The following is a 17,424-nucleotide window of genomic DNA, read 5'->3' on the forward strand; positions in this document are numbered from 1 at the left end:
ACCAGGGCCCTTCACCCCAGCTGGCCCCGCCCCCCAGGGAGCGGTTAGGGGCAATCAGGGAGGCAGGCAGAGTGGTTAGGGGTGATCAGGCAGGCAGGTAAGCAGTTAGGAGCCAGCATTCCCAGATTGTGAGAAGGTGCAGGCCGGGCTGAGGGACCCACCCCCCACCCCCCATGCACAAATTTCATGCACCCAGCCTCTTGTATAATTATATAAGCCTAGACCCTAATTCTGTGTTACAGATAAAGTATATTTTGTTAAGAATTTTCCTGAAGTCCTGGCCAAGTAGCAATGTCCTGATAGACCAAAGTAACAGGTTAAATCCCCAATCAAGTAGAAAAGTAGAACAACAAATATCTCATTCTCTTTCTCTCTCCCCCCTCTCTCTTTTCCTTCCTCTTTCTCTTTAACTGCAATAAATTGATTGATTGATTGATTGATTGATTGATTGATTTTCTGGGCTGCCTTTGTAAATCAAGGTAATTGTGCAGAACCTTACCAAGGATTGTACATAATTTCAGAAAATCAAGTCACTGACAACAATGCTGATCATGTTATTTGAATTTTCAACATAAAAAATTTATATCAGCCCTAGCTGGTTTTGCTCAGTGGATAGAGAGTCGGCCTGCGGACTGAAGGGTCTCAGGTTCGATTCCGGTCAAGGGCACATGCCCAGGAGTGGGCTCAATCCCCAGTAGGGGGCGTGCAGGAGGCAGCCGATCAATGTTCTTTCTCATCATTAATGTTTCTAACTCTCTCTCCTTCTCCCTTCCTCTCTGAAATCAATTTTTAAATTTTTTTAATTTTTAAAAAAGTATATCAGCCTGCTTCTATTGTCATTAGATTATGTAATTCTATCAATATCTAAAGGGTAAATATTATTTATCCTCATTTAAAATATAACATATAAAGAAAAGGAAGTCAACAGTCAGTTGAATATTGTCTTATACTTACTCTGTTTATTTTTAGAAACTTTATTTTCCATCAACCTTAGTTCCATTCTGTTAAGAGTTTGTGGGAGAACAACTTAGGGACCACTCAGTGGTTGTTCCTACCCATTTGGAGGCCTGAGCGGTGGGGGCTGAGACCAGTCTTTGGTGGCAGCTGAGCGCTCCAGGCTTCAGCAGAAAACTGCTGCATGGGCACAGAGGGCACCAGCACGCCTTCAGACCTGTCTGTGACCCCAGGCTGAGCAGCCGTGAACTCAGGAGCTGGAGCAGCCCATTCTCCCCAAATTCCTCCTTGGCCACAGCCTTTTCAGCAGCGGCCTGCTCTTCCTTTTCAATCGCTTCAGGATCTCTGTAGAAGTAAAGATCAGGCATGACTTCCCACGGGTGTTCACGGGAGATGGTGCCACACATGTGCAGTACTTCCCCGGCCAGCATCCACCGCATCAGCCCCACTGAGTGAGCCCCCTTGTTGCTGCAAGGGATGGCAATGTCCACATAGCGCAGAGGAGAGTGTGTTACACGGAGCGAGGGTGGGCAGGTTAACATAAGACGCCTCTGTGAGAGGCGGGCGCTCAGCCCTGGGTCAGGAACCACCAGAGGTGTTGGCTCCCGGAAGGCTGCCGGGATCTGGGTGATGAAGGTCCCAGGAGTGAAGCGGCAGCAACAGGAGTGGCTCCAGGGGCAGCAGCAAACTTCAGCACAGCTCGCTGGCCGGTGATTCCGGACCGTGTGGCACCGACATCAGCGGGGGGTTCAAGGCAACAACGGCAGAGCGGCCAGCAGGAACTTCTCCAGGTGCTCCTCAGGTTCCTGCTGTGGAGCCATCGCGCTTCCTTCTGTAGATGCACTGCTCCGTTTGGAAGTCAAGGTTGGTGCCACCTAGGTGGGTTCCTGCTGCACGGAATTTGAGGACTCCTCCTCCTTCATCGGTAGGACATCGAGGGCTCTGGACTTTGTGAACGGTTTCCCTGTAAGTTATGTGGGAACTGAGAACAACGCCGTATGGAGCCCTCCCAGGGTAGCACGGAAGCTCTTACTCTGCTTAAATCCAAACTTATTCACTAGAAATTAGGTACAAGCACCTGACTGCTACATTATGTCTTCTAAGATAGATTTTTCCAAGTATTTGCATATTAAAATCCATATTTATTTCTAATATTAGAGGTAAGACATATATTAATTTTTTAAAATTATGTATATAGGTAAGTAATATTTAAAACTTTATTTCCGGATAGTAAAAGTGGTGCCATAAAATATATGATGCCATGGCCAGTGTGGCTCAGTTGGTTGAGCATCATCTCATGCATGGAGAAGTTGCCGGTTCGATTCATGTTCAGGGCAAATGCCCCGGTTATGGGCCAGGGTTGTGGGCTTGATCCCCAGCAGGGGGTGTGCAGTAGGAAGCCGATCCTTAATGTTTCTCTCTCTCCCTCTCCCTTCCTTGCTCTCTAAAATCAATAAAAACATTTTTTAAATATTTGTTATTAAAGGAGAACTTTTAGTCCCATGAGGTTAAGAACCACTTAAGTAAAGAAAAGAACATAGGCTTTGGAGTCAGATAAACCTAAGATCAAAGACATCTCTTTGAACTGTGTGACTTGAGTAATTTCCTTTTGCTCTGAGATCCAGCTGCCTCGTCTATAGACTGTAATCAGTTATGGGGGTTCTGGTAAGAATTGCTCTTTCAGACAAGATAACACAGGTTACGTCATGGTGGTAGGTATTCAACGATAATTTATTTCTCTTTAATGCTCAAGATATGCTTCTCTTCCCCCAATCACCTTTCAGAAAATTAAGATAGGATAGGGAAAGTATAAAAGACATAGAAGGAGAAAGGGAGGGACAGGAATCACAACCAGCACCTACTACCAACCCACACCTAGAACCACCAGAAAACCTCCTGTTGGTTTTATGCTTTTAGTGAGAAGGTTCAGGTGGTTAAATTGGGTTCTGGCCCTGGGTCATGAACAACATAGTGTTTATAGCAATCACATAACCACTGCTACATTAATGCAATAAACACATATGTAAATCCTTTCAAGAATGGAACAGAATTACCATTTTCTCAACCTTGTCACAGTGTGTCCCTTTAAGGCCCTTACAGTTAACACTGTAACTTAAGAACCTGTGACTTTTACAGACTGAGATGTAGGTCCTGGGTTTTAGCCATTTCAAAAAAAAAAAAAAAAAGCTGGAACTGTTCTTTGGCATGTGATTTGATTATCTCCAGGGAGATGTTTATACAAAGCAAATATACTTTCTAAATGCTCAGATTCTTGAGCCTCTCAGTTGCCACTTATCGTGGGTCAGATAAGTTTCTAAAAAAACAAATATTCTATCATGGACAGGGCCAAAGGTCCCTTCCTGCCTTTCACTGATCCATAGAAGCCCCAGGACCTCCTTGGTATTAGTCACGCCCAAGCTTCAACTTCTCACCACACATTTCAATCACCAAAGCCTCAGAACTCTCACCACACCCAAGCAGCAGGGCTAGTTTCTAAGATGAATGAGAAAGGCCAGGGGGGTTTAGATCCCAATCCAGAGCAGCAGTGACAGGCCTTGGTTGGCTTCCTCTTTTCTTTGTCTCCCTCGGCCAGTATCTAGCCCAAAGTGTTTCGTTAATCAGTAACGTCAATCTGAGTAGATCAAGGAACACCTTTGTTTACCTCAGGTGATGAGGGCTTATCCAAGAAGCAAAGAGCACAGAAAACCCTTTCTAGAAGACAAGCAGACTTAAAAAATGGACTCATTGCCATTAAAGACACACACACACTGGTGACTCTGGGATGCCACAAGGACCCCAGTGACTCTGCCATTCCCAGGTTTCCTCTTTCTTAGGTTCACACCTTTGCTTCTGCTACTATCAACTGTGCAGAACGTAAGTACAGTGTACTCCTAATTGGGTTAAAAGAAAAGTCGGGGGGGGGGGGGTTATACTCACAGAGATATGCATGTTCCTTTACACATACATACCTACTTACAAATTCATAGAGTATTTTCTGGAAGGATGGTCCAGAAAGTGCCACAGCTAAAGTTTCTGGAAAAGAGAACTGGGGGACCATGGTAGTGGGTGATTGCTTTTACTATGTGCATAGATTATTTTTTCAATTAAGGTAAAAATTGGTTTTAACATCGTTTTGGATGTAGCTCCATTGTGGACTTCTGCTTCACAGAGTAATTTCTTTCAGCAGCCTGCAGAAGCAAACCAAAACCTAAACCTACTAGTATACATGCCCCAAGGTTAAGAAATCAAAATCTAAGGGCAAGCAGCCAATGAGGCTTTCCCAAATAATTCGACTGCTTAAGCTATAGCCAATCAAATAATGTCCTTGCTTTGAGTCCACATCTTCTCCATAAAATCCTGGCCCCTCGCTCCTGTCTATGAAGGGCTCCTAACCACTTGTGGTTTGATGCTGCCCAAATTATAATCAATTTTTGCTCAAAGTTATTTATATGCCTCAGATTATCTTTCAACAGAGTTAACAGGGAAAGAGTAGAAGAAAAAATTCCAGGTAAAGGGAAGAACAATGCATAAAAGTCATAGGGAACTGAAAAAAGTTTCATGTTCTGGATAGGATATGGAAGATACCTGCCAAACCCCTAATTCAAGAAATCTTGCTCATGATCATGCCCATGATCCTCTCCAACAGGACCCCTTTAACCACTATTCACCTGTCTTTGTACCACATGACCCTGCACACTAGACCAGAGATGAGGCCCTGACCCAGAGGCCCAAGAGTCCTGCCCCACCTGCACTGTCCCCTAACTCACCAACACAGAGACTCTCTCCTAGGGAGTTTGAATTTGACACAGAGTGAGGCACAAAAAAAGTAGAGAGGCAAAGAAACAAGAGATACAGAAGGATGATGCAATAAGAGCCTTAAAGGTGCAAAGTCAAAAGGATGAGAAGAGAGAATCAGTCAAGAACAGAGTAAGAAGCAGGGAGAGAGAGAGAGGCCGGGATGGAAGGTGAAGGACACCTTGACGTGTTCTTGATTCTCCAGAGCCTAGAGCTACTGTTTTCACCTGGACAGCATGAATTATGTTCCAGATGTCCTTGGCACCTGACTGCCCAGTGCAGAGGCTATCCCAAGCTTCCTCACCTCCCTGTAACCTAGTAACATAAACAATCAGACACATACATACAATTGCCCAAGGTATCCTAAGTGTCCCCATCTCTTGCAACTTATAAGAGCCTTCCATGCCCACTGGAGTGCCGGGAGCCAGTGAGAGAAGGGGCCAGCCCTCAGCTTGTGAGGTAATAGGGGCTTTGGGAGTGGTCGGCACCTACCCAGGAGTTTGGACGTTATTCTAGAATTGTGTCCACACTGAAACTACAGGAGATTTCCAGCACAAAAAAATAACAGTCTTTCTTTTTTTTAATAATATATTTTTATTGATTTCAGAGAAGAAGGGAAAGAGAATGACAGAAACATCAATGATAAGAGAAAATCATTGATCGGCTGCCTCCTGAATGCTCCTAACTGGGGATCGAGCCCAAAACCTGGGCATGAGCCCTGACCAGGAATCAAACCATGACCTCCTGGTTTGGGTCAACACTCAACCACTGAGCCACACTGGCCAGGTTTATCCATTTCTTATCTTCCTATTAGCAATGAGGTTTTATAAGGTAACTGGTTAGATTACCATCCCAGTTCTCAAAATGAGTCATGTTTGGGTTTGTTTTGTTTTTTGGGTTTTGTTGCTTGAGTTTTTCATACAAAAATGAGGCTGATGCTCATGAGGGAGAATAAGCATACATAATGATTGTAATATATTTAGAACATCTCAGATGACACTATGAAATTCCAGAAAATGCCATTGTATCCAACTTAAACCAAACATTTATAAAGAAGACACAGTGAATGAATGGTTGATTATGTCTCTACTCTATACAACACGTGTCATTCCTCTTCTGAAAAACATTTGAGTTATTCTTGTTGCCTATAGAATAATCCTAATACATAAAAACCCAGGGTCCGTAATGACCGAACAAAGGCTCGACCAAACACCGGAAGTTAGTCCTGCAGTCAGTGCTGGGTTGCCGTGGCAACCCAGCACTGACTGCCTCTGGTGCGGGTGTGGTGACCCAGCACTGACTGCTGAGGGGGCTGCGGATCAGGCCCAGAGAGAGGCCCAAAGAGAGAGGCAGGGTCTGATCCGCAGCCTCTGTGGCAGCTGTAGATCAGCCGTTGCCTCTCTCTTTCTCTCCGGGCTTCGCCAGCAGCCATGCCTCTGTTTCTCTCTGGGCCTCCTCAGGGGCTGCTGATCAGTCCCGCCTCGCTGATCAGGCCCGGAGATAGGCCCAGAGATGCTGACTGGCATAGAAACCGACCAATCAGAACCAAATTGGCCAGCAGGGGAGGGCCATTGGAGGCGAGATCAGGCCAGCAGGGGAGGGCAGTTAGGGGCAATCAGGAAGGCAGAGGCAGTTAGGGGTGATCAGCCTGGCAGGGGAGAGCAGTTAGGGGTGAGATCAGGCCAGCAGGGGAGGGCAGTTAGGGGCGGTCAGGCAGGCAGGCAGAGGCAGATAGGGGCGATCAGGCAGGCAGGCAGAGAGATTAGGGGCAATCAGGCAGGCAGGAAGAGGAGTTAGGGGCGATCATGCAGACAGGCAGAGGCAGTTAGGGGCAATCAGGCAGGCAGGCAGGTGAGCAGTTAGGAGCCAGCAGCCCCAGATTGTGAGAGGGATGTCCAACTGCCGGTTTAGGCCCGATCCCTAAACCGGCAGTCGGACATCCCCCAAGGAGTCCCTGGTTGGAGAGGGTGCAGGCTGGGCTGAGTGAGCCCCTCCCTCCATGCACGAATTTTGTGCACTGGGCCACTAGTATATGTACAACTTCAAGGACATTTGTATTCTTACTATCTACATTATCAGCTTTATCTCCTACTGCATCCACAAATTTTTATTTATCAGACATTTATGGAGCAGCTAAACCATCTAGTGACTCTATGAACAAGCTTTATTTTTAAAGTTTCAGCCTCAGAAAGAAGTAGAGGGACTGTTAGATGAAGTTGGAGCAGTAGGCATAGGATATAGGACTCAAGAGGCAGGCAGAAATAGGAGACATTGTTTGGCTGGAGGGGGTTATTTGTAAGTGCTATGGTCTGAATGTTTGTATATGCCAAAAAAATTTTCTCAAAATATCAAAATCCTAACCCCCAAAGCGGATAGTATTAGTAGTAGGTAGGGTCTTAGGCAGTTTCTTAAGTCATGAGGGTACAGCCCTCATGAAAAGTGTTAGTGCTTCATCAGAGAGACCAGCCCCTCCCACCATGTGAGGACATAACAAGAAGGCATCGCTTATGTACCAGAAAGTGGGCCCTCACCAGGTGACCATGCTGGTGTCATGAGCAATACTTTTTGTTGTGTGTGATCTACCTAGTTCATGGTATTGTAAGTACTTGAGAGCCCTGAAGGATTTTTTTTTAGATACATATGATCAGAGCATCAAAATATTAAAATGGAGGATGGGTGGGGTCAGGGAAACCATATTCAGATGCCTCTTTAGAAACCACCTTGGACTAATCCAGCAATGACAACTGTCAATGCCGCTCAGCCAAGGACCATCAGGAATTCTCACCCCTAGTTTTCTGGCGACTTACAACAAGGGAGACAGCACACCATGGGGAATTAAGGGGGGAGGGGCGCTTAGGAAGAGGGTGTTGGAAAGGACTTAGGCTTGTGTTAGGCAATTTGGGGGCAGGTCCAAGGACATGTGGGTTTGCTCTGGGTAAGGTACTGTCAGAAAATGGGTGCAATGGGGTCACCTGGTCATTTTTGTGGTTTGGACAACGCTCATATTCATGTCTCTATTCAAACATGATTACAGAGTATTCTTATTTTTGTCTTGATCCATCAGAGTCAGAGTGGGCTTATCAGAGGTCAGTATTCTGTGAAACCATTTATGTCAAACAGGAGATGTGCAAGGCCTACCTGAGCGTGTCAGGCCAGCTCCCCGATATCAGGGGCTGCTTTTCTCCCTCTCACACTCTCTACTCTGTATGTTGGGCTTCATAGTTCTCAGAGCTCAATAGTAAAATTCACACTGAATTCCCAATTCCTTCACTTTTGGTGTGTTTTTGTTATTTGTTTTTCCTTGGAGGCCAATATGCAAGCCCGTGACCCGCCCCCCCCCACCCGCCCTGCCCCCTTCACTCTGTTCTTCCCAGAATTCCTATTTATGAAGCAGAAAGCCACGGTTTCCCTTGCCAATTATCTGCCTTTCGGGAAATGATAAAGTCCGCAGTGCAGTTCATGTTCTCCAGAAGCGCCACATAAATACAGAAGATTGACTTTCACGAGAGCTCAGTGCCAGCAAGTTGAGAAAAGGAAGCAGTTTCTGGGAAGCTTCACAAGGCAGCTCCCCATACACTGTAATTCATCTAGGAAGCAATTTTGCTTGCAAACGGAGCCTCCAAATTCATAATTTCTGGAATTTGTAGAGATGCATTCCACACAAATGCCTCTTACTTAGCTTCCCAGTCTCCATCCTTCACCCTCTTACTCCTCCTCCCCCTTCAAGATGCATGTGATGTTCCTCACTCCAACCCCCATCCCAGACTGGTCTCTTTCCTCACACTACAACATTAAAATATTAACACCTACATAAGATACCGGTATTGTAACCGGTATTAGAGCTTTGTGTTAAAGCCACAGGATTTTAAGTACTATATGTGTGAGGCTTCTTTTATTCAACAAATATTTCCTGAGCTCCAACTATGTTTCAGGTACAGTTCCAGGCCCTTGGGGCTACATCAGTAAACAAAATAGACAAAATCCTTGCCTTTATGGAGCTTATATTCTAGTACACGGGGTGAGGGAAGACAATAAACAAAACAGGTAAGTTAAATATACATAGGATGTTAGTGTCCATGGAGGAACATTGAGTGAGGAAGGGAACAGGGGTGTTGTAATTTTAAACGGGATGATCAGTGCCAGCTGCACTGAGAAGGTGATATTGGAGCAGACTTAAAGGAAGAGCAGTTGCAGGAAGAGGTTCAGGTGAGGCTACAGCCAGTGCAAAAGCCCTTAGGCTCCAGAGGTCAAGGAATAGCCAGGAAACTAGCTGAAGCACAAGGAACAATGATGTTAGAGAGGGAACAGGGCCTGTAGCCCATCATTGGATTTTGGATTTTTGTTCTATGTTAAGATGGGGAGTTTCAAGCAGAGAGAGAAGATACAGAATGTATCTCATTGGAGATAGCAAATTTTAAATTTTGCTCTAAGAGAGAAATGGGGTAATAGCATTGAGAAGGCTAACCCCTATTTTGTAAAACTACTGTTTGGAATTCTCTGCTGTTGTTTTAGACAGACTCTTATTCCAAAAAAAAATAACTTTGCTTTCTAGCCTGCTTTAGCCTGCTTGAATAATGAGGAAGATAAACTTAGCTGTCTGACCTTGTAGGGCAGAGACTAGATATGCCCATAATATCAATGCCATGCCAGGTGTACTTTTTAATTGGATAGAACTGTGTTGTTTTCAAGGCCAGCAGTGAGATAACCACTAAGCACACATAGGGCTGGCTCCTTAATAAAAAGGGAAGTTCTGCTTGTAGCCTTGCTTAGAATTTGAATTCATTTTCTCTAAGCCCACCGTGGTGAATAAAGTGGATCTCCAAACTCTCCTGCGTTGTTTGATTGTTCCGAATCTCTGTAACAGCATCAGGGATGGGAGCAGGTGAAAAGAGAAGGTCTGTTTCATTTTTCAGAGACATAACAGCATGATTTTATGTTGAATATGGGGTTTGAAATGAAAATCACAATTCTTGCCTTTTCTGCTTCCCAAGTACACTGCTTTATTTGACTGCCTTTATATATTGAGAAGGGGCTATATTTGCTTGATCCATTTATTCAATGAACTATTTAATATAACCAAGTTAAAGGAAATAATTTCTGAAACATATAAAGAAACTTGAGTTTTTAGTTTCTGGACATGTAAAGTATCTAACTACAAAACTGATTTCTTAAAAAGCTCTTTCAAATTCATTATCTTTTTTCCTACAATCTTTTCCCATAGTAGAGAATTAAGAAAACATGTCATGGCACAAACTACTTGCTAAATAACTACAGTGGTCAATTATTCAAAATGCCCCTTCAATAAATTTTATGACTGTGGCTCAAGAATTTAATGATCAACTCATTTATATAACCTGAATATTTTTAAATGATATTAAACTTTTTGTAAAACTGCCCTGCATTAATGTTATGAGTTAACCATTCTTTTAGACAAGATTAATTTACTTTCTCATTTAGTCCTTTAGTAAAAAAAACAATGTCAGCTGTAAGGGATTTTTGCATAACTGCCCATCTGTTTCAAGGTAATGATCACAGACTGTACCCTGCAAGTGAGTCATAGGTTTTGTTAGCTTTTTCCTTCAGGGACCATGAATAGGTGATAAACCACAGTTGTCAGTTTCACAACAGCATCTTCTTGAGGCAATAAGTCTGAGACTTTAATTGAAGAGACAATTTTTTTTTTTAAAGAAGCTTTGCTGGTTTGTATTTGGAATTTGAGTACAGTGACCAAGAATCTCACAGTTGCTATGTAATGGTCTTGGAACCAGAAAACCTGGATTCGAATCTTGGCTCTGTCCCTGACTCTGGACAAGATGCTCAAAGGCTCACTTAGCCCAACTGCAAACTGAAAAGAATCCTTGCCTCTCTGCTATGGTGAGGATGGAACGATCACACTGCAGACTTACGTACCAGCCATCATGGACGCCCAGTAAATTTGCCTGAATCAGCTGCACCAGACATCAGGTCAGGCCACTCCTTCCCTGTTTTCCTCAGTAAAGAGCTCCTCATACAGTGCTAGTTATATCTCCATAGCCACCTCTCTAGAGAAAAGGTAGGACTTCTGAGTTAACCATGTTTTCAACCTAGTAAGGGGGAAAATTTTTGTTTTGTCCACACTGACATCTCAAAACTTTACATCACTATTTCTCTTTCGGAGGGAATAGGATGGGTAATGGGATCTCATTGGTGTTCGTTTTACTTTAATAAATGACTTCTATTTCAAACTTATTGTGACATTTATGACCTACTATATTATAATAGCCAATACTTTATCCTGGATATACTTAACTCTTTTTAATCCAAATGGAAAACATGCATTAATGTTTCGTATATGCATAAACATACTAATATATTTGAGGTTATAAAAATTTATGAACTTTGATATAGCACATCAAAACCCCTTGTTTATATTATTTTGGAATTTTATCTTGCAAGTCAGTGCACTGAAAACTGAAAATACTGAGGCTTCTTTTATTCAACAAATATTTCCTGAGCTCCAACTATGTTTCAGGTACAGTTCCAGGCCCTTGGGGCTACATCAGTAAACAAAATAGACAAAATCCTTGCCTTTATGGAGCTTATATTCTAGTACACGGGGTGAGGGAAGACAATAAACAAAACAGGTAAGTTAAATATACATAGGATGTTAGTGTCCATGGAGGAACATTGAGTGAGGAAGGGAACAGGGGTGTTGTAATTTTAAATGGGATGATCAGTGCCAGCTGCAGGGTTAAGCGACAGCTGGGACACCATGGAAAACTTGGGAAGCAATATAGCAATATTACTTCATGGCATTTGGAGTCAGAGAAAAACCTGGGTTTAAATTCAGGCTCTGCCACTTACCATGTGTAATTTTGAAAAAATGTTTGAGCCCCAAAGCCTCAGTTTCCTCTTTGTGAAGCAAGGATATGAATAATACTTCTCAGGGATTAAGTGGATTGAATAAAATAATGCATCTTGAGCTCAAAATAATGTCATCTTATGATGAGGAATACTTAATGCAAAGTTAGTAAATCTGGAGTCCCTGGGTACAGGAGAGCCAGTTAAAGTATGCTAACAACTTCACTTAAGATCCAAATTTAAGTAACAGCCCAGCTTTCTTTGTGGGGGCGGGAGGGAGGAGGGGGCGGGGGCTAGCTGCATGCCCTTGGCCAAGGCCCAATCACTTTGTACTTCAGCCCCCTCATTTAACTGTTAGGTATTAATATGATTAGTTACAATTTGTTAAACACTGACCATATTCCATGCGATCTGATAGGTTTTGTGGGGGAGAAAGAAACTTTCCTCTACCTTCATGGTTCTTTCAGCTGGCCTAACAATCAAAGAGACAGGAGGCAGATTCACAAGAGAAAATAACCAAGTTTAATACATAGGTACATATGGTTACCCCATATACATGAGAGGTTCAAAGACAGAAGGATAGAAGCGGATATTCAGTAATTAGAAGTTTACCCAATGGTTACCTCTGATAATATGATAAGCAAGGCCACTATTCAAGTTCTTCTAGGTAGCTAAGGGAGGGCAAAAGTTTCTCTTGAGCCAGCAGGGTTTTGGTTGTCTTTAGCTCAAAACAATCCTCATCTACCACAGAGGCACATCTTGGGGTGACTGGTTCTGAACCCCTGCAGTTTATATGTAAACTTCAGTCTTCATAATCACCCTTCGTGGTAGATGTTCTGATCTCTATAGCAGGGGTCCTCAAACTTCAGCCCGCAGGCCACATGCGGCCCGCCGAGGACATTTATCCGGCCCGCAGTGTTTTTGCCGCCGCTGCCTGTCCTGCTTAGCAGCCGACTTAGCAGTGTGCATAGGAATTTGTTCATAGTTTTTTTTTGTTTTTTTTTAAACTATAGTCCGGCCCTCCAACGGTCTGAGGGACAGTGAACTGGCCCTCTGTTTAAAAAGTTTGAGGACCCCTGCTCTATAGTATAGATTGTATAGGTGGCTGAAACTGAAGGACATTACATCTGCAAGGCCACACAGCCAATAAGTGGTAGAGCCTGGCTCCACAGCCAGGCTTATCAGTCCCCCAATCCTGTCCTTAGGGACCCAAGGAACTACCGGACACCAGCCGCTTCTAGAGAGGATCAAAGGATGTTATTCCTGTGAAAGTGCTTTTTGAACCGAAACGTCCTATTACAAAGAAAACGTCCTAGGCTACATCAATATAAATAATTCACATAGGTTTGTGATTTACCCCAGTGCCTGGGAACCCTGAAAGAACAAAAGGTTACACTTCAAGCTCTCTTTCATCTCCTCCTGGAATTTTGCCTTGACCTCAATTTCGCCGGAACAGACCTGATAAACAACATTCAAGAACAGATCTCCAAATGCCGCTCGCTCCGTGCCACTCTGAGTCAGCCCCCTGCTCTCAGGAGTCCGCGGGGCAATGAGATCTTGTGCTTTTCCTTGAAAGGTGGACCAACACTTTCTTGGGCTAACGTCTCACACCTACCTGTGCAGTTCGCTCGGGCAAGCGTCAATGACGTGGTTGCATAAACGTTCACATAAACTAATGCTTTCGAAATCACACTGATACCCGAACTCCAGTTCCCGGCACCATTCGGTCCATCTACTAGGAATTAAGGCAAACTCCGGTCCATTTTCGAGGATATGGTGTAAAATTTAGAGCTGATTTCCTCTGAAAATGTTAACTAATCCCACATAGTGAAGTATAACTCTGTTGTTCTTATTGGAAACTAGAGGCCCGATGCACGAAGATTCGTGCAAGAATGGGCCTTCCTTCCCCTGCCTGTGGGCATCGCCTTTGCTCCTGCTGGAGCTGCTTTTCTGCCTTCCCATGCTGCCCAGAGGCCCAGAGCTGCTGGGGGGGTGCAGAATGCACTATTTGGGTTCTATATAAAGGAAATTATTTGCCTAAATCTGAAAGAGCCATCAAAGGCTTATATATGTCAACTAATTACTATTACTATTTTCTATACAGTTCTTGAATGATTAAAATATGTGACTTTTGAATGTGGCTGCTCTCTAAATCCCATGCAGCCCTTTCATATTTATGTTATTGTAAAAGAACTTACATTAAATTAGCTTACTGTTCACATCTGTTCTTGCTTCTTTACTGTTTCATTTACCAGAACCTTGGTGACCCAGAATAATTTGAATTCCTTGCCAGATGGTTTCCTCCATGGCCGCTGAATATGCAAATTAATCCGCCATCTTCGTTGGGTTACTTTGCATACTCACTCCTGATTGGCTGGTGGGCATTGCAAAGGTACGGTCAATTTGTATCTTTCTCTTTTATTAGTGTAGATAATAAACTTATTGGAAATACCACCAAAGGGTTTCTGGTATTAGTGACATAAGGGGCAAATTGGGTCAAAGTGGGCCTCGGCTTGGTATCCCCTGAAAGGCACTCCGTTCTCCCTTCTCCTGGGAGATGCTCAGTGTGGCCCTCTCACCCCTGAAGAAGAAGCAGGAGAGTCAAGTCCAGATAAAGTGGAGGCGCTCATTCGCGCAGCTAGAACTGAAGTCTGGGAAGGCGCTCAGGCCCCGTTTGCTTAAGGAAGAAAGGAAGGTCGCTGGTTTCCCAAAAGCCGGATCTCCCAGCACGAGGAATGCCCCTTTCTCCGGTCCTGGGACTTACCATTCCCCTTCCCGGTCAGACTCTCTCCCTTCCCCTGGGCGCTCCCCGCCGCCTCCGAGGAGGAGCCCCAGCACCGGGCCAATTTCCGCCGGCGCCGCAGGTGGGAGAGGCGGGGAGAGGGCGAGCGGCTGGGCCCGGGCACCTGGCCCTTACCTCGGACGGCGAGATCTCGAACACGCCGGCGATCTTGGTGTAGAGCTCCCGGATGCTGGAGAAATCCTCCACCCGGCCCGTGGCGCTGCCGTGCGCCAGCTGCGTGTAGAAGACCAGCCTGGCCGGGGGACGCGGGGGTGCCGGGAGGTGGCTGCCCTCCGCGCCCGCCTGCTCGCCCTCCACCAGCGCGCAGGTCTCCCTGGACTTGGCTTTCTTCTTGACCCGCAGCCCCAGGGGCATCTTGCCTGACCGCGGGCGGGGGGCCCACCTGCGCTGCCCGCCGCCTTCTCCTTGGCCCGGCGCCGCGGACTTTGCGCTCGCGGTCCCTGGGGCCCCGCGCAGGTGAGAGCGGCCGCTGGGCCAATGGCACAGGTGCTTCCGCCTGGTTGCTGCGGGGCAGGGCCCCTTTCTCCACCCCGAGGAGCGGCATCTGGACCCTAAGCAGCCCGCTGTCCTCCCTCCGGATGAATCTGGAGAGAGGAAAAGTTATACCCATGCTCGAATCTCATCTCCAGGTTTCTCCCCAACCCCCAACCCCCTTTTTAAAAAATGGCTGGATTTCCTTAAAAGCCTTCGGGTGCTGAAGCTGCAGAACAACACGTCTTAGAATACAAACACGCTGGCCCTTGCGGTGCCTTTCATAAACGTGTGGTAGGCACTCACACGGTTGGGACACGCGCCTTCGTGTCTGTACGTCTGAGCCATTGGGGCTATGAATTTTAAGGTTCAAGTCCACCTTCATGTGCCTTCTCTGCGCCTTACTACACCGTGCAGGGCGGAATTGGAAGGGAAAGCTTTGAGACTGGTGCCACATCAAATTCATATTCAAATACCCTCAGTGCCTCTCAGTAATCTTTTTTTACTTTTTCCTTCCTGGCAGCTTTCTCTGTCGAATGTTCAGCACTCTCCCCAAGTCGATAGCTCCACCTACGCCCTTCTTGGTCTCTGCAGTGGACCCTGCCCGAGGGTCCTACTCAAAGTATTGTGTAAACTCCCTTAATTCCCCACCCCTTGTCTGTAACTCCACCCACTCCCCTTCTCCAAACTCAGAGAAATCGCTTTTTATTTGACCCTTGATCTGTCTTCACTCCTTAAGAACCTCTATTTTTAAGGACTCTTGTCCTTCCCCACCTCATGCCCTCATTGATAGCCAAAAGCCAAATCTCTTACACTGTTTTCATCTAGCTACATTTTCACAACAAAGCAAAACTGTCTTGAATTATTAGCTGCATTTCCTCGCTTCCTCCTTTACCCTTAAGCTCGCTGTGATCAGACTTTGCCCCCACACTCCACTGAAATTGCTCTGACTCTGGTCAGCACTTCGTAATCCATCAGCTATGATTCACTCTTTTCCGTCTTTATCTTACTTGACCTTTGAAAGTTTCTGACTGCAATAACCATTTCACTCTTAAGTCAGGCCTCTGTTTTGACTTCCTTACCTCTTCTCTTTAACTGCTGCTCGGCAGAAACTGTTCTCCAAGGCTATTTTTCTTTGGCCATTTTTTTGTTCTTTGCATGCTGTTCTCCCTGAATGACCACATCTATTGTCTTGGTTGGGTTTTTTATATATATGTTGATTTCCAAGAGTAAGGGAGAGAGAGAGAGAGAAACATCAATGACCAGAGAGAATCTTTGATGGGCTGCCTCCCGCACACCCTCTACTGGGGATCAAGCCCCCAACCCAGGCATGTGCCTTGACCAGGAATCAAACCGTAACCTCCTGGCTCATAGGTTGATGCTCAACCACTGAGCCATACTGACCAGGCGTTTTTGTTTGTTTGTTTTTTAATCCTTTAAGAATATGTGTTTATTGATTTGATTTGATTTTTGTTTTTATTTATTTTAAAGAGAGATGATAAGAGAGAGAGAGAGAGACATCAACTGGTTGCCTCCCATATGCACCCTAACTGGGGATGGAACCCACAACCTGGTTATGTGCCCTGACCAGGAATGGAACCCACATTTTGGAGCACAGGACAACAATACAACCAACTGAGCCGCCCCATCAGGGCTTGACCTTGGTTTTTGTTGTTGAACTCCAAATTTATATCCACAGTAGAGTCTACCAGAAAGGGAAGCTGTGTCAAATAAAATATCAAATAAATAGGGCAAAAGTGTTGGCATGTGGGGGAGCACAGGAGACTTGGAAAGTTTGTAAGGAGGACGTTCTGAAAAGGGAAGTGTGCTGAAGGCGGCCCACCTGTTTATCAGAATTCTGACTTAGGAGAGTGCGGAAGGTGGCGCCCCTAATTATTCCTTAACCTTTCCAAACAAGTCTGTGCATGTGCGGACCCCCAGGTGTTTACTGGAATCCTTATGTTTAATATTTAGGTGTCCTTGCTTAAGGGACACTGCAGACACATGTGTCCTCCCAATATTACTTACCCTACTGATTGTATCTAAAAGATAAACTTTATCTCAAACTGCTGTTACGATAAAAGCCTAATGAGGCAGGTGATTGAGGTTGTCTGGTTCCTTTAGCCAGGCAGTCCCTTAGCCCTCTCTTTCACAGCAATCCTATGTCAGAGTAATCATTCATCTGTTGCTCAGGGTCTGCTGGTCAGCCTGGCATTGGCATAGATAGGAACATTAAAATCGATAGCCTTTCAATTCCCTTTAATTTCTAAATTCTCTTATTCTTTGCCTAGAAAGTGAAAGTTTCCCTCAAGGCCTATGTCAAGTTTACCTTTACTGTAAATCTCATTTAACCCTTTGCACTCGCTTGCTTTTTTCTCAATTCCTTTATTCTACTCGGGATTTAATTTTTTAAATACCCCAGATTTTACAAAGCGCGGCAGTAGAATAAAAAACTGGAGTTTCTTTTCATACAAACTTATTTATTTGGATTTTTTTATATTTCAAATTATTGATACATTCAATACAATTCGACATACGAGCTGCTACCGATGCTAACCGTG

General features: G+C 44.8%; 1 protein-coding gene and 1 pseudogene across 3 annotated transcripts in view; both read right to left on the reverse strand.

The window, feature by feature from the left end:
• The window catches only part of GIPC2 (GIPC PDZ domain containing family member 2), a 77,314-nt gene extending 62,375 nt beyond the window's left edge, over nt 1–14,939 (reverse strand). Inside the window, exon 1 of one of the 2 annotated variants that reach the window (XM_079777010.1) lies at nt 14,507–14,939. In XM_079777010.1, the coding sequence (XP_079633136.1) occupies nt 14,507–14,746 (240 nt within the window). In that variant the 5' untranslated portion in view covers nt 14,747–14,939. Of the gene's footprint in view, nt 1–14,353; nt 14,389–14,506 lie in introns of those variants that run through there. The other variant, XM_079777009.1, reaches the window with a different exon arrangement.
• Nucleotides 1,005–13,896, reverse strand: LOC307102693 (small ribosomal subunit protein uS2-like; annotated as a pseudogene). Its single transcript has 3 exons — nt 13,842–13,896; nt 13,205–13,324; nt 1,005–1,918 (listed from the first exon to the last, which is right to left on the reverse strand). The product of its transcript is annotated as a small ribosomal subunit protein uS2-like (transcript).
• Nucleotides 14,940–17,424: the final 2,485 nt, after the last annotated feature.

Source organism: Cnephaeus nilssonii (assembly GCF_951640355.1).
Source record: "Cnephaeus nilssonii genome assembly, chromosome: 7".
NCBI classification, from domain to species: Eukaryota; Metazoa; Chordata; class Mammalia; order Chiroptera; family Vespertilionidae; genus Cnephaeus; species Cnephaeus nilssonii.